General features: G+C 37.3%; 1 protein-coding gene and 1 long non-coding RNA gene across 4 annotated transcripts in view; one reads left to right on the top strand and one right to left on the bottom strand.

Moving 5' to 3' along the window:
- Nucleotides 1-23228, top strand: part of UNC13C (unc-13 homolog C) — a 639986-nt gene that overhangs the window by 523826 nt on the left and 92932 nt on the right. For both annotated transcript variants that reach the window (XM_074366154.1, XM_045506261.2), the window contains 4 exons: nucleotides 8333-8459; nucleotides 12181-12277; nucleotides 12909-13052; nucleotides 21448-21525. In XM_074366154.1, the coding sequence (XP_074222255.1) occupies nucleotides 8333-8459; nucleotides 12181-12277; nucleotides 12909-13052; nucleotides 21448-21525 (446 nt within the window). The remainder of the gene's footprint in view (nucleotides 1-8332; nucleotides 8460-12180; nucleotides 12278-12908; nucleotides 13053-21447; nucleotides 21526-23228) is intronic.
- LOC123612629 (uncharacterized) overlaps nucleotides 10384-23228 on the bottom strand; it is a 321171-nt gene continuing 308326 nt past the window's right edge. For both annotated transcript variants that reach the window (XR_012507672.1, XR_012507671.1), the window contains exons 3-4: nucleotides 21419-21506; nucleotides 10384-12253 (exon numbers count right to left, since the gene is read on the bottom strand). This is a non-coding gene — a long non-coding RNA (uncharacterized LOC123612629). The remainder of the gene's footprint in view (nucleotides 12254-21418; nucleotides 21507-23228) is intronic.

Consider the following 23228-nt stretch of genomic DNA (forward strand, 5'->3'; position numbering starts at 1 on the left):
CCCTCCTAACTATCCATCTCTAGTTTTCTAGCACCAGATTATGTGGTCCTGCCTTTATATGGCTGTGAATCTCCAAGGCCTGTGGCTCAGGTAAGTCAGGCAGCGTTTCTAACGTGGTGCTGGGAAACGGTATGCCTGCCTTCTGAGTGTCATGGGAGAGTAGCTCCACGCTCTGGCTTCCCTGCAGAGCACTTCACAGATACAGGAGTCTGTGTTATAGAGAAAGATTATAGGAGAGATGTTGGTGTTTTACTGTTTAATTTTGGCAAAGAAACATTTGAAGTCCAAAAGGGTGATCCAGTTACACAGCTTACTTGGGAACAGATTTGTCTGTCCAGAAATAGAGGAAGTTGAAGTTCTGGATGAGGTTAAAGGGGTTCGAGAGGTTTGAAAGAGCCAGGCTTACTCAGAACCCAGCAGTCTGTTTGTGGGTTATAGATCTACACTGGAAGTCTAAGCAGATAGATCAGAGAGTGTGGCTGCGAAGTATGTCTGACCCCACGTCGTCCCTGGTTTAATTAACCCAGGGAGCCTCATCTCACTCTAGGGTTCTGCTGAGAGATTGGCTGTAATGATGGATAGGGACTGCCAGCTACAAGCGTAAAACTGCTTCCCGCATCAGGTTCCACGGTCATGGAGTAAGGCAATATTTTACTAATTTTGCTTGGCTTTTTTCCCCTCCAGTGTTTTGCTAAGGTTTACTTACCAGAAATGTATCATGAAAGAAACTTCAGTGGCTTCTTTTTTACTTTACAAAGATTAATGATATGGGTTCCTTCATTGTCATTGATTCTTAAAAAAGTTGACTAGGACAGTTTGTTATGATGGCTCATTCTTTTCTCTTGTTTGCTGACTGTTTTCTTTGGCAGCTTCACGTTGGTCCAAATAACTTTTTGCTAACATGTTACTGTTATGTATAGTCATTTATTTTTTTCATTTTCATTTTATTCCTCCAAGTTTTATAACTTATAAATAGTGCAGCTTACTTTGGCAACCAGGATTTTCAGTGCTATCTCACCATCAAAGATGTGCTGATATTACAAAACCTGTATAGAGGGTCTCTAAAATGGAAAATTGTATTCTTATTTTTCTCCCTCCCTCTCTCACGCTCTCCCTCTCTCGCCCCTGCTTTTTCCCCATCTCTTCCCATCTCCCCAACTCTTTTTTATTTTTTTACTTCTAGTTACATGGCTTAGCATTCTTAGTATATAAAAAAGATCCTACGATCTCCATCTGTATATTGTTAATATGCATTTATGCTTATCTTTGGTAGATGTTTATGTGTATCATCTAAAATAGTATGATACGTATTTATTTTTAGAACCAAATGTCCTGGGTGATCAGGTGTGGGGTTTGTGAGCACTCTGTATCTCACAAAACATCATACGTATTGGGCTCCAGATGCTGGCTTTTCCCTTGATTTTTCCTTCCAGACCTTCCAAATCACCACCTCTTAGAGACAGAGCAGGGTATCAAACACTTAGAGAGATGTTTAAGATAGCCCTACAAAAGTGAACATACTAACTACAGGACAACACAGACTGTTGACGCAATAAAATGATGTCACAAATTAAGAACTGGAAAATGACACTGTGATGATTAATGGCAGCAAATTTTTTTGTGTCTTGAGAATGGATTGAGCGTACACCACCCCTACCCTGTAAACTGATACATAATTGGCACATTTCTGCATTATACATAAAATCCCATACATAAACACTAATTTTCAGAAGAAAATATATTCCTTTCAAGTAAATGGTGGTAAATACCATCTAAAGGAAAACAGGAATGTTCTTCTAAATCGCCAAGCTTTTTCCTTGTGCAATTTTAATGAAGCATTTTTATTCGGGTAGTAAAATATTTTTGCTTCTCATTGTAAATTCACAGATAAAATTTTGTACAAAATTATTATATTGCAGTTCGGAAAACTAATTAAATGTTTTATTTTGTGAATGTAATGAGCTAGTTAAATCTTTGTTGCCAAAATTAAAAATGTAGGAGGATGGATGGCTGAATAAAGTTTGAGTCATTCATAGCACATGAGATAAATGCAGTTTTGGGAACGTGGTCTACTGCTGAGTTGAAGATGCTTTGGGAGAATTAAAGATAGTCTGAAGTATATTTTTGAATTTGATATTATAATCTCTTACATCAGTATTTGGTACATGGTAGTTAGGATGTAATTAGTTTATTTGAAATATATCCTTGTAATAGATGATTACACATTATGAGAGGAATATATGAAGACATGAGAAAAACAGGCAGATGGATTTTGGAAAATAACAGCTCACTTTCAATAGAATCATCTAAGTGGTAATAACTACTCAGAATATAGCTGAGCGCCTACAAGCATGAAACAAGGCTCACAAGAAGATAAAGTATGATATTAGTCTATCCACAAAATGTATTTCTATGACATAAAATGTGTGTTGTTCTATGATTATTCCTTTCTGAGACTATATACTGTTTTCTTAACATGAACTTAACAAGTCTGATTAATTGACTTCCTCTGTGATGGTGGGTCAGTTCACAGTGGGGTTTGCTAGAGGTTCTTACACAAAGCAGGGGAATAGCCTGAATACAGAAGTGTGTGTGTGTGTGTGTGTGTGTACCACATCTTTATCTGTTCATCTGTTGATGGGCACTTATGTTACTTCTGTATCTTGGCTGTTATAAATAATGCTGCTATGAACCCTGAGGTGTGTGTATCTTTTCAAATTACTGTTTTCCTTTTCTTCGGATGTATCCCCTCGAGTGGAATTGCTGGAACACCAAGTGGTAGTTCTGTTTTTCATTTTTTAAGGAACGTCCACTCTGTTTCCACAGTGGCTGCACCAGTTTACATTCCCACCAACAATGTATTAGTGTTTCCTTTTCTCCAGATCCTTAACATTTGTTACTTGTGGTAGTTTTGATGATAGCCATTTTGACATGTGTAAAGTATATCTCATTGTGATTTTGACTTGTGTTTATCTGAGGATTAGCGATACTGAGCATCTTTTTCTGTACCTGTTGGCCATCTCTGTCTTGTTAGGACAAATGTCTATTCATATTTTCTGCCCATTTTTTGATTGAGTTCATATTAACCCCTTATCAGTCATTTCACTCACTTACAAATATTTTCTCTCATTCAGTAGGTTGTCTTTTCATTTTGTCAATGGTTTCCTTTGCTGTGCAAAAAGCGTATAAGTTTAATTAGGTCTTACTCATTTATTTTTTCTTTTGTTTCCTTTGCCTTAGGAGATAGATCCAAAAATATTACTATGATTTATGTCATAGAATGTTCTACCTACATTTTTATCTAGGAGTTTTATGGTTTCCAGTCTTACATTTAGGTCTTTAATCCATTTCAAGTTTATTTTTACATATGGTGTAAGAAAATGTCCTAATTTCATTCTTCTTTACGTAGCTGTCCAGTTTTCCCTTTAGTGACTATTGTGGCTACAGATGATTTTAGTACTTTGTCCTTTAACTTTCCTACTAGCTTTATACATGGTTGATTTACTACATTCACTGTATTTTTTCCTTTACTGAGGAGCTTTTTTTTTTTTTAAATTTTCATGTTTCTCATTGTGACCTTTTCTTCTTCACTTAAAGAAGTCCCTTTAACATTTCTTGTACAGCTGGTTTGATGGTGCTAAACTCTTAGCTTTTGCTTGTCTGTAAAATTTTAGATCTCTCCATCAAATCTGAATGAAAGCTTTGCCTGGTGGAGGATCCTTGGTTGCAGATTTATCCCTTTCATCACTTGAAGTATATCGTGCCACTCCCTTCTGGCCTGTGGAGTTTCTACTAAAAAGTCGGCTGATAGCCTTATGAGAATTCCCTTGTTTCTTTTCCTTTGCTGTCTTTACTGTTCTCTCTTTATCTTCAGTTTTTGCCATTTTCATTACAAAGTGTCTTGCTTTGTTCCTCTTTGGATAGATCCTGTTTGGGACTCTCGGTGCCTCCTGCACTTATTTCCTTTCCCAAGTTAGGGAAGTTTTCATCTATTATGTCTTCACAATCATTCTCTGCCCCTTTCTCTCTCTACTCCTTCTGGGACCCATATAATGTGAATGTTGGTACACTTGATGTTCCAGAGATCTCGTAAACTGGCCTTATTTCTTTTTATTCTTTTTTTTCTTTTTTTCTGTTCAGCTTCAGTGAGTTCCACTGCTCTATCTTCCAGCTCACTGATCAGTTCCTCTGTATCATTTAATCTACTGTAGATTCCTACTAGTGTATTTTTCACTTCAGTTATTGTGTTACTCATCTCTGTTAAACACTTTTAACTTCTTGCTCTGTTCTTCCATTCTTCTCTTGAATTCTTTAATCATCTTTACAATCATTACCTTGAACTCTTCCTCAGGTAGACTGCCTATCTCCACTTCACTTAATTCTTTTTTCTGGGATTTTATCTTGTTTCTTTATCTGAAACATGTTTCTCTGTCATCTCATTTTGTCTTATTTGCTGTTTTTATTCTGTGTATTTGGTAGGCTGATTGTGTTTCCTGACCTTGGAGAAGTGGCCTTTGTAGGAGACGTCCTGTGCATCTCAGCAGTTCACTTCCCCATGGTCTCCAGGGCAAGAAAGCTCTAGGGATGCCCCTCTGTGGGCTGCATGGGTCCTTCTGTTGTGGCAGGCAGACTGCTGTGGGCAGTCTTGTAGGTGTGGCTGGCCCCCGGTCTAGTTGGTTGCCAGGCCCTGCCTTGCACAGAGGCTGCCAGATGCTGGCTGGCGGGGCAGGGTCATGAGGTGGTATCTATCGAACCAGAGAGGTCCCCATGCAAGAGCTGACTCATGGGTGGGTGAGTTGGGGTCTAGGATATTCTGGGGCTGGTGTCCACCCACCAATGGGTGAAGCCAGGTCTTGGGGCTAGTGCTGGCTGACTAGTGGGCAGTACTAAGACCTGGGGTCTATTTGCAGAGTTCGGGGGTCCCAGGGCTGGTGTCAGACCGCTGGTGTTTGGGGCCAGGTTCTGACACAGCTAGTTGTAGGGTCCTGGGTATCTCGAAGCTTATTTCAGCCCAGGGGATTCTAGGGTTGATGCCTGCTCACTCACAGGTGAGCTGAGTTCTGGGGGCTCTGGCTGAGGGCCCTAGGAGTCCCAGGTCTAGTGCCTGCACACTGGTGTGTGGGGCTGGATCCTGGGCCCTCTGGTTAGCAGAGCAGTGTTCAGGGATGGTTGTGGACTCAGGGGCTCTTAAGGCATCCTATCTGCTGGTGGGTAGGGCTGTGCCTCTGCCCAATTTGTTGCTTGGTCTGAGGCATCCCAGCACTGGTGCCTTCAGGCTAGTGGGTGCTGTAGGGCTGGGTCCCCAGACTAGTACAGTGGAGGGAGCATTCCAAAATGGTGCTTGCCAGCACCAGTGTCCACATGGTAGAATGAGCTCCCCAAAATGGCTTTAGCCAGTGTCTCTGCCCCCCGGCTGAGCTCTAGTTGCCTCCTGCCTCAACAGGAGACTCTCCAAGATTGGCATGTGGATCTGACCCAGGCTCCTTTCAGATTACTGCTTCTGCCCTGGGTCCCAAAGTGTGTAAGATTTTGTGTGTGCCCTTTAAGAATGGGGTCTCTATTTCTCACAGCCCTCTGGGTCTCTGGAAAGTAAACCCTGCTGCCTTCAAAGCCAGATGTTCTGGATGCTCATCTTCTTGGCACAGGATCCTGGGGCTGGGAAGCCCGATGGTGGGGCTCAGATCCCTCGCTCCTTAGGGAGAACCTCTGCCGTGGTAATCGCTCTCTTGTTTGTGGGCTGCCCACCCGGGGCTATGCGTCTTGACTCAGTTAAGATTCTGCCCCTCCCACCCTTCTTGTTGTAGTTCCTTCTTTATATCTTTACCTGTAGATCTTTTCTGGTAGGGTTTGGTCTTTTTCATAAATAGTTATTGTATAAACAGTTGTAATTTTGTTGTGCTGGATAAAAACAGATCAGCTCAGGGCTTCCCACTCGGCCATCGTGGGAATGCTTTCTCTGCACACATTCTTAATATTTAAAGGATTAAAAAATAAAATGTATTCAAAATGAACACATATATATATATTTATAAAATATATATTTTATTAAAATATATAATTTAAAATAAATTTTTTTACTGAAATTTAGTTGAATTTTAATTTTTAAAGTATGAAATTTTTAATTTTAATTATGTGTGTTTTCGGATAGAGTTCAAATATAGTTTTCAGAAAGTTATTTACTTCTAAAATATTCCAAAATATTTATTAAAATAAGGGCAAATGCAAGTTATTTTAAGTATACTTTTATGTAAATCACTTGAATAAAGGTATAACTTAAATGAGTTAAATCTCATAAATCTAAATTTCAAAAATAAAATCTAGACAAACCTAGAATTCAGAAGCCATCTAGTTGGCAAAGAATCAGTATCAGGCTTCACGTATATACATGGAGAACTACATGTATACAGACTTGGAAAGTAATAGGAATCACGTAATATTCAGGATATTCCCCAGCTAGCATGTGCACCTGTTTTGCATGCTGCCTTGACTCATGAGTGCCTTCAAATGCCTGAATTGGATCCAAAGAAAATGGGTGCTTGTTAATACTTTGTTATGCAGTAATCTATTGTGTTTATGCTATCCAGAGAAAGAAGCTAGTGAGTTACTTTACCCCTTCTCTTACCTAAATGCTTCCATAGCTTGAATTCCTTCCCATACACCAAAGCTGTACCTGTATCTGTTGGCAGCAATGGCAGCCTGCAAACCTTGGTAGCATTTGGACACAGTCACCTTTTGTTTCTAGGATACAGAACAAAGGATAGTCCAAACTGTTTCTGTGGGGCTTGGAGGGTATTAATAGTAAAAGCAAGTGGTGTGTGAGTCACAAAAGCAGACGTTTAGAGTTCTGGCTTGCTCCTTGCCAGCACCGTGTCGGGTCCCAAGTGACTGAGGAGCCCACAGGCTATTAAGTTTTGAGTTTGTACTTGTGGTATGATGTGTGGGCCTGAGGGCAAGGGTCTTCCTTTATCTGGATTTCAGAGTAGTATGGCATTAAGTTCCTGCCTGTAAGTTTATCAAATAAATGTTTCCTCTTAAGGTATGGAGGGATACTAGACATTTGAAGGGACCAGGGTAGGGGGAGAGCCAACATAGAAAGGGGAAGGAGGGAAATGGATTTGGAGGGACCTGAGGCAAAATATCACCTAATTCATAATTTTGCTTGCGAGTTTGGTCTATATGTTCTAGTTTATTACTCTTGTTTCTGTTAATGTGTTTATGTGTGTGTGAGTGTGTATGCATGTTTTCTCTCTGTTTCTTGGCTCTGAAAATTGTCTTAAATTAATTATTGTTTGGATAATTTGCAAATCTTTGATTTGGGATTGTGTTCCCTCTTGTGTGTTTATCACTGGGATTTAAGTCCCTCTATAGTCGGGTTTTGGAAAGCAGAATGCCCTCAGTGTCCTTATAACAAAGTAATCCCTTCAATTAGTGTGTTCAGCCTGGAATGTAAAGGATGTTTCTACTATGAATCACAGCTCTCGGCTTGAAGGAGAGTCATGGACCTCAGCCAGAAGTTCTCAGATGACAAAGTCAACCTGCAAATAGTTAAGGATATTTGGGGTTTGGTTGTGTCTAGACTTGTAGCCAGAATTGGCCCAGATTTTAATATTGATCAGGGATAAAGGTATTTAATAATAACATTTTTGTGTCTATTCCCCAGTACAGTATGTCCACATGAAAATAACAGTTTTAAGCTAAAGTTTTTGATCAAGAGAGAAAAAAGTCACATACTAGAAAATCTTGCTAAAGAAATGTCAACAAGAAAGTCACAGGTTGCAAAATGAGTTTAGCTCAACTTAAAAGGTAAAGAAGAAACCATCTGGCTTAGGAGTTGGATGTGGTTCCTCTCCTTTTCAACCATCTTAATTCTTTAAGTGTTAAATATCTGGGCCAAAAATGTGGTCTGCTCAGTCACATCTGCAGTATTTCCCAGGGATTGTGCCTTCTAGTTTGATTCATGCTTTATTCATGCTTACAAGTTTTCATTCTTTCTGGCACTTTGCATCAGGCTAAAAGTAGTCAAAGTATGAACACTTGCAGATAAGTAGAAAAATACTGGTACGCTGTCATTCTTTAAGTCACCAGAATTCTCATCTTTTTCAGGAAGGCACATTAGAGCAGTCAGATTATTTCTTATGTCTGTTCTACACAGGACCTAATGATGACTTCTGCATTTTGTAAAATTTCAGGTCTGTCTCTAGCAATTCACTTTGCCTTTCCCTCAGATGTGCTTTTTTCTTCCTTTTTGAAATACTGCTAATAAGAGTCGATTGGAACACAGCATTGTTGGCAAACCAAACTTTATTAAACGTTTGATTTTTATCTGTTATAGAACATGAAAAGCAGAGGTTATGCAAGAGCACCGATTATATGAATTTGCATTTCAAAGTGAAATGGTTTTATAATGAATATGTGCGAGAACTTCCTGCCTTCAAGGATGCCGTTCCTGAGTACTCCTTGTAAGTAGTGATTTTCACCCTCAAGTTTATTCTCAATTCATAGTCCTGTAAAATTACACCTGAATTATGCAGCCCTAAAATCTCTTCACAAAATCTTCATTTGAATGCAGATGTTTCTATTATAAAATTAACATTAAATGATTTGCATGTCTTTGGGAACCACATTTAATTGAATTGTGTTGCCTTTTTCAAGTATGCCTTACTTGGATATTCAACTCAGAGAGAAAGAGATATATAATGCATAATACATAATGGCTTCCATGATGAGATTATTTATTGTAAAAGTGCTTTAGCTCATATTTTGTTGGAAAATGAGGGGTGCCTGTATTTGGCTCTATATAATCAGATTTTCCATTATTTCAAACTGAAAAAAAGTCTTAGAAATTCCTATTTCTAAAACAGAAGTCATTATTAAACAGGTAACATTTTTCGTAAATGCATCTCTATCAAATGTATTTGTAATCATACAATCAGATTTCTAAAGTCTGCATTTAATATATATCAGAAGTCTGTTTCATTCTATTGAGGAGGAGGAGGTCTTCCATTCCAAGCACCGTGCCCAGGCTTATGGGACAATGGTGAACAAAATGAAGACCTCACCCTGAAAGGAGCTTATACTCAAGGAGATACTGATAAGTACAAAAATCATGATAAAGCAAGGCAAAGCAAAATAAATACTTGTTCAAGGATCACAAGCGAAATGCAGTGGTGTCTCATAGAAGAGAGACATTACCTATTTGGGAGACTCTACACAGTATTTATGGATGGGGTAGCGTTTGATGTAGACTGTGAAAATTTTGTCAGGTTATAACAAGGAAAGGGAGAAAAGCATTAAGATGGAAAATTATGAGCATAATTATAGTGGTAGGAGTATATGGGCTCTGGTCCATGGGAAACAGCATCATTCCAGTGGAGGACAGGGCATTTTTATAAAATGAGTAGAAAGTGATATAGGAAAAGTGATTTTGAACTAGATTATATAAATAAGTACTGTGATGCTTTTACCACTTTCACTAAGCATTGTGGGAGTTGGAAGAGGCAGAGGATAGAGGACGGGGAAGAGATTTAAAAGGTAGTGAGTAATGTGATGATGAGATTAGAACTGCTCATTAATGTAACTTTTCTTATAGTTTATAAGATACACTAGGATACTACGACAACTTAAAAGTTACATAAATAATAGAGACATTCTAGTAAGAATGTAAATAATGAAGATGTGTGGGAGAGAAATTTTGAAGATACAATTTACAGAATTTGTCAAAGATGTATGAGGATATAAAAGAAAAGAAGAGTTAAACATGAAGTATGTGTGCCTAAGTCAGAAAAGAAATTGTGGTGTAAATTACACAATACTTTTCACTAAGCAATAATGAAATGTGGCCTATCTTAACTTGTGGATTACCACTAAAACAGGAAATGGAGACAAATTTATAGCTTTAATTCTACATAAAGGAAAAAAGTCTATACAATCCATAATACAAGTTAGCAGAAGAAATATTTAAAAGCAATTCAAGTCAAAAGAAAATAATATGACTTGGAATAAAAATAAAACGGAAAATTTAAGGAGAAATTACAAAGCTAAAAGTTTGTTTTTGGAAAGACTACAAAAATAAAAAAAAGACTTAGCAAGGCCAATGAAAAAGAAGAGATGTCACAAATTATCACTGTCAGGAAAGGAAATCACTAAAGATCATACAAAGATTAAAAAATAATAAGTGAATATTTATGGTAATACATTTAAAAGCTAGGTAAAATATATAAATTCCTTTAAATACTAAGCTGGCATAGGAAAAAAGGTAAAATCTAAATGGGCCTATAACTGTTTTAAAATTTGAATCTTTAATTAAAAATCATGTCACATTTAAAACTCCAGGTCCAGATGGCTCCAAATGGAATTATTCCAACTGTTTAAGAAAGAAGATCAACAATATTACACAAATATTCCAGAGAAGGCAGGAATATTCTCAAATCATTTTTGAGGTCAGCATGTTTTTACTACTAGAACCTACTGAGAACATGAAAAATAAGAATAATTACAGTCCTATTTCCCTCTGAACGTAGTTTAAAAGAAAAACTCGAAATATTAGCCAATAGAATTAAGTGGTTTATAAAAAGGCTAATATAACATGACCAAGGGGAGTTTATCCCCGGAATCTGAGATTAGTTAAACATTTTAAAAGCATGGAATGTAATTCACCTTATTTAAAGAATGAGGGAGAAAATCTTTACAGTCATTACACTAGACACACAATAATAATTAGGTAAAACAGAACATCAGTTTATTATTAAAATCTCTTAGCAAGTTAGGAATAGAAGGGACCTATCTTAAACCTAATAAATGACGCCCTGCCTTCCAAAAAATAACTATACAAACATTATACTTATGAATAAACTTTTGTAAACTTCACGAATGAGACTGATTGATAGCTAGTAACATCACTTTTTCTTAACATTGTACTAGAAATCCTAGCCAGTACAATGAGACAAGAAAAGGGAAAAATATAAAGATTGTAAAATCATTTTACGTATATGTAAATGATGCCATCAGTACATGTATATGATTATGTTTATGTATAATTGTGCATCTAGAGAATCCAAAAGAAACTATTAGGAAAACTAATAGAATTTAAAACGTGAATATAGTAAGTCCATATACAATTTATTTGAATTTCTATATGATAGCCACAATTAGAAAATTACACATAAGTCGTACCATTTAAATAGCATTAAAACCATGATACACAAATGTGATGAAAGATTGCATGCCCTCTATTCAAGTAACTATAAAAATATTACTAAGAGAATTACTTAAGATGAATTAAATAAAATATACAATGTTCCTAAAAAGATGCATTATTGTAAAGATAGAGTAGTTCTCTCCACATTGACTTACAGATTCAATGCAGTCCCATAAAATGTCCAGCAGCTACTTTTGTGCAAATTGCCAAGTGTATTTTAAAAATGTTCTATATAGAAAGGCAAAGGGCTAAGAATAGCCAAGGCAATCTTGAAGAGGAAATACAAAGCTTGGAGAACTCCACTGTCAGTTATCAAGACATACTCAAAAGTTACAGTTATTAAAACAGTGTGGTGCTGTGCATGACAAATAGACCAATGAAACAAAGTAGGGCAGAGACAAATCCACACGTTGCTGTTACCCGATTTACATCAAAGATGCCAATTCAAGGCAGTAGGGGAAAGAATGATCTTCTAAATAAGTGATGCTAGACAATTACATGTGCATATGGAAAAAAGAACTTTGAAACTTAGACCATTCACAAAACCCAATGGCAGGTGGAATGTAAATCATAAAAAGTTAAAGGTGAGCACCCAGGATCGGTTACTGGAGACTAGTCAGTATAGATGAAAGCCAGATGGTAAAGCAGTAAGAAACGAGGGACTGGCCCAGTACGGGACATAGCACACAAGATTTACATTTTACAGGACTTTGAATTGTAAAGTGTGAGTTGGAAACATAGCATATTTGTGTCAGCATGGGAAGGGCCAAGAAAAAGGTAGAGACTGAAGGGAAAAGAGAGCGGTATTTGAGAAGGTATTCGAGAAGTGAAGTTACAGGTCTCCAGGAGAGAAGCTATGGAAAAGAGAATGAAAAGAGATTCATGGTCCTGAATTACTCTCAGATAAGGAGACAGCAGCATTCACTGTTAATTATGTGCAAACGGCATCTTTTAAAGTATGAAATACTATTAATTTTTTTCAGGTGGTTTGAACCTTTTGTCATGCAGTGGCTAGATGAAAATGAAGATGTGTCAATGGAGTTCCTCCACGGAGCACTGGGAAGAGACAAGAAAGATGGAGTGAGTATAAATTACTCTCAGATTGCTTATTGTCAAGATTCATTCACACTGCGCACTTTGAAGCTAAAGGGAGTTGTTAGGCTCACTGCTGTTAATTAAGGTTTATTTTAATCCTCTAATTACTAAAATAAAACTAAAACACAATTTTAAAGGCTGATAAGAACCCTAGGGAATTGCTAAAACAATCACCCTTTCACTCCAAGATTCTTTACTCCTTGACTTGGTCTGAATCTACAAGTTCAGTGGGCTTGTAAAGTGCTGCCTTGTTCCCAGATTAGGAACAGACACCCTCCCAACCACTCTGGGAGCAACTCAAATGTCTAGAGTCACAGTGGCTTGCAAAACCATCCTAATGCCTTTGAGAATGAGAAAAGGAAAGAACCAGTCCCTCAGTTCAGCAATGGAGAAACCAGTTAACAGCACCCTGCCCCATGATATGTTTTACTACACTTTCCAGAAAAGGAGATGAATGATTCTAAAATGGGTAAGCATTTTATTACTGGGAAACGAAGATCCATGATGTGAAGGTACATGATGGAGGAGATTCGGTTGTTTTTGTGAAATAACGAAGATTCTTTCTGTGGCCCCTCTGATATGCTTACTGGGATGTTCCCACCTTCTCTCCCCTCAGTTCCAGCAGACATCTGATCATGCTCTCTTCTCTTGCTCCGTGGTTGATGTATTTGCTCAGCTTAATCAGAGCTTTGAGATTATTAAGAAACTGGAATGCCCTAATCCTGAAGCATTATCTCACTTAATGAGAAGATTTGCAAAGGTAGGTTAAGTGGAACGTATCTTTCCTTTGCTGGGACTGGGGCATGTTATTTTTCTGCACAGAACCTAAAAGATGCTATTGTTTTGTGGCATAAGTCTTGTCTGACAACTATGCCAATTTAATTTGCTAACTGTAGGCTGTTTCAGGTTTGTCATCTGATTTTCGTTCTGCTTTTCCTGTTTCTTACATATGGATTTATCATCCATATCTACTTGTTATTAACATCAATGACTCAGTCACTTATAATTGAAGAGACTGCCATGGGTGGCCAGATTAATTTCCATTTCAGATGTGGTGCTATTAGCTGAAAATCAGTCTTGGAATTTCATATTCAAACTGAAAGTATTTTTTAGCAGTAGTACATTGCAGTCCAGTGAAAAGTGTATTGGACTTGAAGTCATGCAAACTGTTCTAATTTCAAATCAGCCAATAACTGTAGTGTGAGTTATTCTGTTGATATAATGAGTTTAGTTGACATATTGATCTTGAGCAACCGGATTCCTCTTAAGACTCCTTCCTACTCTTAGCATCTAAGGAGGCTTGCAAAGTGCTTACAACTTTGCCAAGAGCTTGAAGGGAAATACAAGAAATAAAAGATGCTGTCTCCACCCTTCAAATCTTAAATATATATATAATCATAATAATAAAGACCACATGACATGAACGAGTTGGAAGACAGCATGAAGGAGGACACAGTTCAGTCTCAAGCACAGTGGAATCCATAGTAAGTTGAGCAGAAGGAAAATTAATGAGCTGAAATAGACGAAGGGTTCCCGGGAAAACAGGGCTCATTCAGCCTAAAAAGGTGACGTTGGAAAAGTATTCTAAGCTTACAGGAGTAGCAAGAACCAAGGGAGAGGTAGAGCTGAGCTGACATGTAAAGAGCAGGGAGAAACACTCTGCTGGCAGAAAACAAAAACAAAAGAATCTGTTCCAGGAGAAGCCGTGGGGAAGGTTGGGAGAGTGAAGATGGGTCCAGGTCCTGAAGAGCTCTGGTTTCCAGGTTGAAAATTTAGACTTAATCTTCTGAACGATTTAAGAAATGATGAGTCTTTGGAGATTTGTAAGCAGGACAGTGATACGGCTAATACAGGAAAGCAGGGCAAGGGCCTACACAGTCGTGTGTCTCAGCCCGAGGGTTAGCCTGGCTCCGTGGGTAGGATGACGGCCAAGGTCTCGGCTGTTGCTTTAACAAGTGCTCACTTTTTGCCTCACTTGCACTCTTTGCTCGCCACTTTGAGAGATGTCACTATGAATTAGCATGATCTCTGACCTCAAAGAAACATATAATGCGACAGCCAGACCTATAAACAGCTATGAAAAAGTCAAATGCTGTAATCAGTGTATCTCAGAGGTTGAAAAAGGCCTAGTATAAATGTACATTCACATATGTTATATATATCATATGTATAATATATATACTACATAATCTATGTTTATATATATCATATATATAATGTTAAAAAAAGGAAATACCAAAACTCGGTAAAATTACATAATATTTAGGATGTTGTATTAACCATGAATACAGTACTGCAGAATGATGGCATCAACAGTAGAAATTAATTTTCTCACAGTTCTGCAAATGGTAAACCTAAGATCGGGGTGACAGCAGGTTTGGTTTCTTCTGAGACCTCTCATGGCTTTGCGTAGATGCTTCTCTTCTTAGTGTATCCCCACACAGTCTTTCCTCTGTGTATGTACATGCCTGGCATTTCTCTGTGTGTCTAAATTTTCTCTTCTCATAAAGACACCAGTCAAATTGGATTAGGGCTCACACTAATGGCCTCATTTTAACTAACTCACTGGTTTTGAAGGCCCTGTCTCCAAATACAGTTGTATTCATACTCTGAGGTACTGAGAGTTAGGGTTTCAACGTAGAAATTTTGAGGGGACACCGTTCAACCCATAAAGGAAGTATACATGTAACATGTTACTGCTTTTAACCGTAGACACTAACACACAAGCAGATTACTTCACTTGTATTCACAAAAGAGACTAAATTTGAAATCTAGATAGTTTGGTCAAGAATCTCTGTCATCCTCCACCATTCTGCGACTCAGGGCTTCTAACTTGAGAGGTGCCACTGAAGACAGAGCACAGGCTTCAGAGGGCTGACAGAACTACGGTTGGAAAGTTAGGCCCGCATCCTCAAGGGTCATAAGAATAGGCAGAGTGGCTGAACAACTTGAGTAGAAAACGAGGGGCCAATAAAGGCTTTTAAGCAGACAAGCTGTCCACCTAAACTATATTAAAATATTTAGCTGCCATGAAATAGTGTGAACTCCAGTTTTGATGTCTGTTAACTTGGAAGATGAAAATAACCTCCCACTTTGAAAGATAATAGCTAAAAATTATTTATAGGGACTTTCTCGGTAGTCTCTGCTTGCTTCCATTTTCCCAGCATGGTGACATCTGCAGTGAATTCTTTGGGAGAATTATTCCCAAAAAGTCTCTTTAAGTCTTTTCCTGACTAGCAGCTGTGTTTTGGGCGACGGCCAAGGAAAAGAATGAAACGGGGCCATTAGGGATAGTGTTTTTAAAAGTATGTCACATGCTATTCTGGGAACTCTATAGGGCTTGTAGTGGAAGCAGGATCGTATGAGAATTTAATAATCTCAGAGTAGTCAGGTAGCAGGTTATGTAAGGTAGGGACCAGGAGGCACTGAGAGGGAGAGGAAGGGAAATGAGCTGAGCAAGAAGCAGGAAGAAAAGTAGGCTCCACGTGTCACTTAGGAAATGGGAGCTTTTACTGACAGAGTAAAATAATTTCAGTGAAGTAAAGCATTTCTTTATTTTTTTATTGAAGTACAGTCAGTTACAATGTGTCAATTTCTGGGGTACAGCACAATGTCCCAGTCATGCATATACATACGTATATTTGTTTTCATATTCTTTTTCATTAAAGGTTATTATAAGTTATTGAATATAGTTCCCTGTGCTAGATAGAAGAAACTTATTTTTTTAATCTATTTTTACTTATACTGGTTAACATTTGCAAATCTCAAACTTCCAAATTTATCCTTTCCTACCTCCTTTCCCCTGGTAACCATGAAGACTGTTTACTGTGTCTGCAAGTCTGTTTCTGTTTTATAGATGACTTCAGTAGTGTTATTTTTCTTACTCTTTCTGGTTATTTCACTTCGAATGACAATCTCTAGGTCCATCCCTGTTGCTGCAGATGGCATTAGTTTATCCTTTTTATGGCTGAGTAGTATTCCATTGTATAAATATATCACAATTTCTTTATTCAGTCATCTGTCAATGGACATTTAGGTTGCTTCCATGTCTTGGCTACTGTATATTATGCTGCAATGAACACGGGAGGTGCCTGTATATTTTTAAATTAGAATTCCATCCAGATATATGCCCAGAAGTGGGATTGCTGGATCATATGGTAAGTCTGATTTTAGTTTTACGGAGATTCCTCAAACTATTTTCCACAATGGCTGCACCAAACTACATTCCCACCAACAGTGCAGGAGGGTTCCCTTTTCTCCACAGACTCTACAGCATTTGTCATTTGTGGACTTTTGAATGATGGCGATTCTGACTGGTGTGAGGTGATACCTCCTTGTACTTTTGATTTGCATTTCTCTGATAATTAGTGATACTGAGCTTTTTTTCATGTGCCTATTGATCATTTGTATTTCTTCCTTGGAGAATTGCTTGTTTAGGTCTTCTGCCCATTTTTAGATTGGATTTTTGTTGTTGTTGTTAAGTTGTATGAGCTGTTTACATATTCTGGAAATTAAACCCATGTCAGTCTCATCTTTTGCAAATATTTCCTCCTATTCTGTAGGTTGTCTTTTTGTTTTGCTTATCGTTTCCTTTGTTGTGCAAAAGCGTACAACTTTAATTAGGTCCTATTTGTTTATTTTTGTTCTTATTTCTATTTCCTGTGTAGACTGCCCTAGGAGAATATTGCTAAGATTTATGGCAGAGAATTTTTTGCCTATGTTTTCTTATAGGAGATTTATCATGTCTTATATTTAAGTCCTTAAGCCATTTTGAGTTTATTTTTGTGTATAGAGTGAGGGAGTATTCTAAGTTCATTGATTTACATGCTGCTGTCCAGTTTTCCCAACACGATTTGCTGAAGAGACTGTCTTTTCTCCATTGTATATTCTTGCCTCCTTTGTGGAAGATTAATTGACCATAGGTCTGTGGGTTTATTTCTGGGCTTTATTCTATTCCATTGATCTGTATGTCTGTTTTGATGCCAATACCATGCTGTTTTGATGACTGTTGCTTTGGCAATTCTGGGTCTTTTGTGATTCCATATAAATTTTAGGATTATTTGTTCTAGTTCTATGAAAGATGTCCTCAGTAATTTGATAGGGATTGTATTAAATCTGTAGATCGCCTTGGGCAGTATGGCCATTTTAATGATACTGATTCTTCTAATCCGAGAGCGTGGGATATCTTTCCATTTCCTTAGTCATCATTTTATAGTTCTCCATATATGTCTTTATTTCTTTGGTCAGATTTATTCCAAAGTATTTTTTTGACACAAGTTTAAAACAGTGTTTCTTTACTTTCCTTTTCTGATATTTCATTGTTAGTGTGAAGAAATGCCACTGATTTCTGTATGTTAATCTTGTATCCTGCTACCTTGCCAAATTCTTTTATCAGCTCTAGTTGTTTTTGTGTGAACCCTTAAGGGTTTTCTATAGGATGGGATCCTTATATCAAAATATACTGAAACTTAGACTGATTTAAATCCTCTCCTGGAGAGAAGACACATGAATGGTATCTGCAGCCAATTTTGAGGAGTTAGTGGTATAAAATGGATCTTAAAGGGATGATGTGTACTTACTGAAGCATATATAAGACTGAATAAGGTATCAAACAAATGCTTCGAATTTCAGAGCACGTACATTCAGGGGCTGTGATGAGCTATAAAATGGGCCCATGGATAGTGAATTCCCATTGCTTCTCGTCGCCAGTAAGGGAGGTTAATTTAAAAAGGAGAAATGGGAAGTAACAATATTTTCAGCACCATTTAAAAACAAAAACAAATGTCAACTGACTCCTGGCTCTGGGTTGGTAATACTATGGTGTTTGAGACCCCCATGTTCCTTGTTCTCTGGGAACCTATTCCGAATTTCAAAAAATTAATGAATTATCATTAATTATCCCTTATTCTTTATCACTTTGTGCTAATCACTCTATATATAGTCTCACTTATTCTTCACAACCACCTCAAGAGATAGATAAAATTATTTTTCCTAATTTTTCAAATGACAAAACAAGCTCAGAAAGTTTAAATAATTCAAACTAGACTAGAAACAGTATGAATGGAATGCTTTCAACCACTAGGCTGTACTACGTTGACATTCCGGTGTCATCAGAAATCAGTTCGTAAGTTGGACAGCAGAATCTCACCATGTATTTTTACCCTTTAGGCCAAACCTGGGCATTTGTAGGGGATTCTATTTTATGTTGGATGTGTGAAAACACAGTCTATAAAGCTCTGAAGTGACATTACTCATGTCACTGAACTAAGGCTGCATTCTTCCTGTCCTCTGTGTTGCTGTAATGCTTCGTGCATTAAATGTGACTGCAGAGATGCATTTGGACCAAGGTTCCTGTCTTCCTAATTGTAGGAGTAACACCCCTACATGAGCCAACCAGCAGTACTGACAGGATAGGTAGCCTGCCCTTACTAGTGGGGCATTACCTCAGGAGACCAGAGGGGCTTTGAGTAATTGATGGCCATTGCTACTCGGTAGTACAAGAATCTGCACGCCCAATCAGAGCAGATGGAGGCTGGGAGTTACTTTAGTCATCCTCTCTGACCCTTTAAATACAGCAGAACCCCTTGCTTCACTGCCCAAATCCTATTAAAATTTCATTGTATTTGATCTGGGGCTTTTGGAATGCTAGTTCCTTTGCTGTGTTTGTAAAAGAATTGTCTATACCTCATGACAATCTTTTCCTATCAGGCCTTGCTAGGTTCCCTTCTATCAACAGGTTCTCTCTGAAGAGTTACTTCTGTCTTCCTGTGCATTAGGTAAGACAATGGTTCTCAAATTTTCGCTGGCATTGGTTTCACTTGGAGGCTTGTTAAAACAGAAATTGTTTGGCTTCAACCTCAGAATTACCAACTCAGGCGATCTGGGATAGGATCAGGGAATTTGTCTTTCCAGCACATTCGCAGGCGATGCTTATGATGCTGTTGGAGACATGTCTTAACTAACTACAGTTGACCCTTGAACAACACGGGTTTGAAGTGTGGGGGGTCTACTTAAATACGTATTTTTTTTTAATAGTAAGTACTACAGCACCTGTGGTTGGTTGAAACCGGGGATATGGGGAAGATGGAAGAAGTGTGAACACAGAAGGCTGACTATAATTTATCAGTGAATTTTTAACTGTGCGCAGGGTTGGTGCCCCAACCCCCAGTTGTTCAAGACTCAACTATACTCTCTAGTATTTGTTAATGAACTAATGTCTGGTAGTGATTTTACTTTGGTGAATAAATTAGAATGAAATTGAACTCGCCCATAAAATGTACATGAACACTTTCATTCAGGTGGACTTTGTATACTCAAAGAAATGTATGTTATTACAGCCAGTTACTGACAACTCTTACAGTCACAAGGCCTTCAACTATGTCCTACATGGCTGAGCCCTTTTCCTTAACTGCAGCCTATCCTGACTTGCTAATCATTGGCATTTGTAAGCTACGGGGTGTGAGATCCTACGATCAGTTGTCTCCCAGCAGGAATTGAAGGTACTAGGGTTTGCCTATGAAGTAGAGGCAAGAATTAAACCATGGGGATCCCCTGAGAATACTCAGAAGAGAAAGACAAATATTATATGGTATCACTCAGATGTGGAATCTAAACAAACAAACAAAAAAATACAAATTCTATTTACAAACCAAAAATAGACTCATCAACACAGAAAACAAACTATGGTTACCAAAAGGGAACAGAAAGAGAGGGATAAATTAGAAATTGGGGATTAACAGACACATTACTACAAGAAATTGAATGTATTTGTTGTGCTATACAGTAGGCCCTTGTTGTTTATCTATTTTATATATAGTAATATATGTATGTATAGGTATAACTGAATCACTTTGCTGTACACCTCAAACTAACATTAGAAATCAGCTATGCTTCATTCCTTTTTCTTTTGTTTTTAAATTTTTATTGGATATCTGGATTCCCCTGCCCAAACTGAATCTTGAACAAGCGATAGTCTGAGTTGCAACAAGCTCCTAAAGTCAGGCTTTTGTTGGTTTTTGCAATATAGTGAAGTGGTCCCTACAGCTTACACTGTCATAAGAACCTGTAAGTTAAGAGTAATGTTCATATGTATGAGTGGATCAGAATTCCTTGGCAAGTCCCAAAGTAATTGTCAACATTAGGTCTAAGGTGAAATTTGAACAGCTGCATTTGGATGATCCTTCAGTCTGATACACCACCTGTTTTCCTAGATTTATTGGTCGACTGCTTGATAAGATTTTATATTTTCCAAGACTGATTTTCTATTTAAATTGATACATATTATCAGTTTACTTTGTACTTCCACAAAATACAGTTTTCTTTCTGCCCATTATCCCTAATTTCAGGTATTCATTGTGATTTTTAAAGTCTGTGAAACAAGCTCATAGTCCCACTTGGTGAATTCACGTTTGTGAATGAAGCTTATCTCCTTCAGCTTAACTCCTTGGGGTGTCCCCCCAACTTGATTTTGAACCACAAAGAAAATTCAGATACAGAAAATAAAACTTTTTTTGGTCTCTCCTTTTCTGTGAGAGATGATGATCTGTGTCTACCACTATTGCTGCTTTCTCCCTTCTAAGAATCATGTCCACGTTTGGCTTGTGAGCGTTCCAACTACGTAAGTAGCAGCAGCAGGATACAAACTCATCAATACCTCTTTAAGTAACTGAAATAACAATGACTAATGAAGTTTGTTCATTTTCCCTTGTTTTGCATGATTAATGGAAGCAGAGGGCGTCCTTAAACTCAGAAAGAGTTATTAGGTGGAGAAGTTAAGTGTGAAATTAGAATGAAAAAGAAAGGCAAGATTCAGCAATATTTTTAGCAAATAATGCATCAATAAATAACATACTAAATTAAAGGTAAATGTATTGAGATAGTGGGATGCAGCAAAAGCTGAAGTTTTGGTTTTAAGAGATGCTCTTTGTTATCAGTCTCCTTATCATAGACAATTAGTAAACATATTCATTGCTAAGTGACATGTATGGGAATGTTCTGGTTCCACTCATAATGAGGTATTTAGGAATATTCCAGACATTTGAAAAAATCACCACCACGAGGAATTTTGTCCTGGTAGATGTGCCTGTGTGTAGAAAAATAAATACATTTGTAGCGGCAGCTACTTACTTGAACACATTCTATGTTTTTTCCCCTAGACCATCAATAAAGTCCTGCTTCAGTATGCCGCAGTCGTATCAAGTGACTTCCGTTCCTACTGTGATAAGGAAAATGTGGTAAGTAAGGATGTCTCTACTTTCAGACATTCCTCAGTTGAGAACCACTTCTTGAAACTAAGGACTAAGCAGAGGCAGTTTTCTTTCTACATTCTTACAGAATAATAGAAAATGAGAGTCTCAGGAAATTGTCTGAAAATTTCCTAGTAGTCCTGAACTGGTACAAAATAGAATTCAGAGGAAGGTTGAGGCATCTCACCCCCAGCCACCTTGTGGTTTTCCATGATGATAACGAATTACAAATACTGGCCCCGGGAGCTAGTAATTATTTAGTGTTGACACCAACTAGTGTAGTTTTGGCACCAATACCAAAAGGAATATAATTTAGCCTTTCAGTTTTCAAATAAATTGAAAAGGATGGGTAATGGAAAGAGTGATGCTGATTACTACTCTGAATTTTAACTTAGCCGTTTATTTTCTGGATGAAAATAAACTTAATAAAAAGAACAAAGAGAAGCAGGATAAACTAAAGTAATTTGGAATATAATCAGGGTTATTTCATGATGGAAGGTAAAATCTTTCTTATTCACCATATGTAATATTTATTAGGAGAACACAGGATTTTTTTAAAGCACTGAAAAAAATATTTTAAAAGTTAGTACTAGATTTTTCAAGAGGAGAATCAGGTTTTTCCCCCTCTTAAAAAATCATTTCCCACTATCAGGCAAGTCTGAAAGAGAATTCTTGCTGAAACCCCATTGACCTCTTGCTGACAGCTCATTAAGGTAAGTCAGTCCTAACGGTTCCTGAGGGTCCCAGAAGATACATCTTTCCCTTAAATGAAAACGCTGCCCAGAAATTTTAATAAATTGCCGGGATATCTCAGCAGTGATTTCTAATTGTCATTGATTGTAAAATACTCTAGTAGGCAAGATGGAGTATTCATTTATCTGTTGAAAGCATAGAGTTATGATTAAATAAAATTAAATTCATCATACATTTGAAAAGTATTATATTGAAAATCAAAACAGGGCCAGGTTAATTTCAGAAAAGATTCTGATTTAATAGAATAACCAAATTGAAGATTCTAAAAGGTGGCTATGAATCATCAAAGCTAATTCCTGTCACTCAGAAAGGAAAAGTAGCCTGAAAAGATCCCTGCAGACTTCTACTCTAGGTGTTAATATTTGTAGTACATTATTTTTTAAATGAGAAAAAAATCATAAATTAGTGTTTATTGTATTACTCTGTGCATTTTTATACTTTTCAAAATCACATTTTTATAAAGAAATGTCCTTGAAACATAATAGCATACGAACTTGCTTTTCCTTTCTCACTGCTTTTCTTTCCTAATTGCTAGTATCTTGACCAGTCTTAGACACTCATTCAAATGTCAAGTATCATTTTAGCTTTTCTATGAAAGGATATCAGCTAACCACTTAAACTTTCAGCTGAGATAAATTATAGTGCTTTTGTACACTTGTGTGTGTACATATCATTGTTACAGATTTCTTTAAATATCAAGAATGTTTTTTATTTTCTCTGTATATGTATGATAATACTTCTACTTCAAATTGCACTAGACTTTTTTTTTAATTGAAGTATAGTCAGTTACAATGGGTCAATTTCTGGTGTACAGCACAATGTCCCTGTTATGCATATGTGTATATATATACACACACATATATATTTGTTCTCATATTCTTTTTCAGTAAAGGTTATTACAAGATATTGAATATAATTCCCTGTGCTATACAGAAGAA

Source organism: Camelus bactrianus, chromosome 6 (assembly GCF_048773025.1).
Source record: "Camelus bactrianus isolate YW-2024 breed Bactrian camel chromosome 6, ASM4877302v1, whole genome shotgun sequence".
Lineage (NCBI taxonomy): Eukaryota > Metazoa > Chordata > Mammalia > Artiodactyla > Camelidae > Camelus > Camelus bactrianus.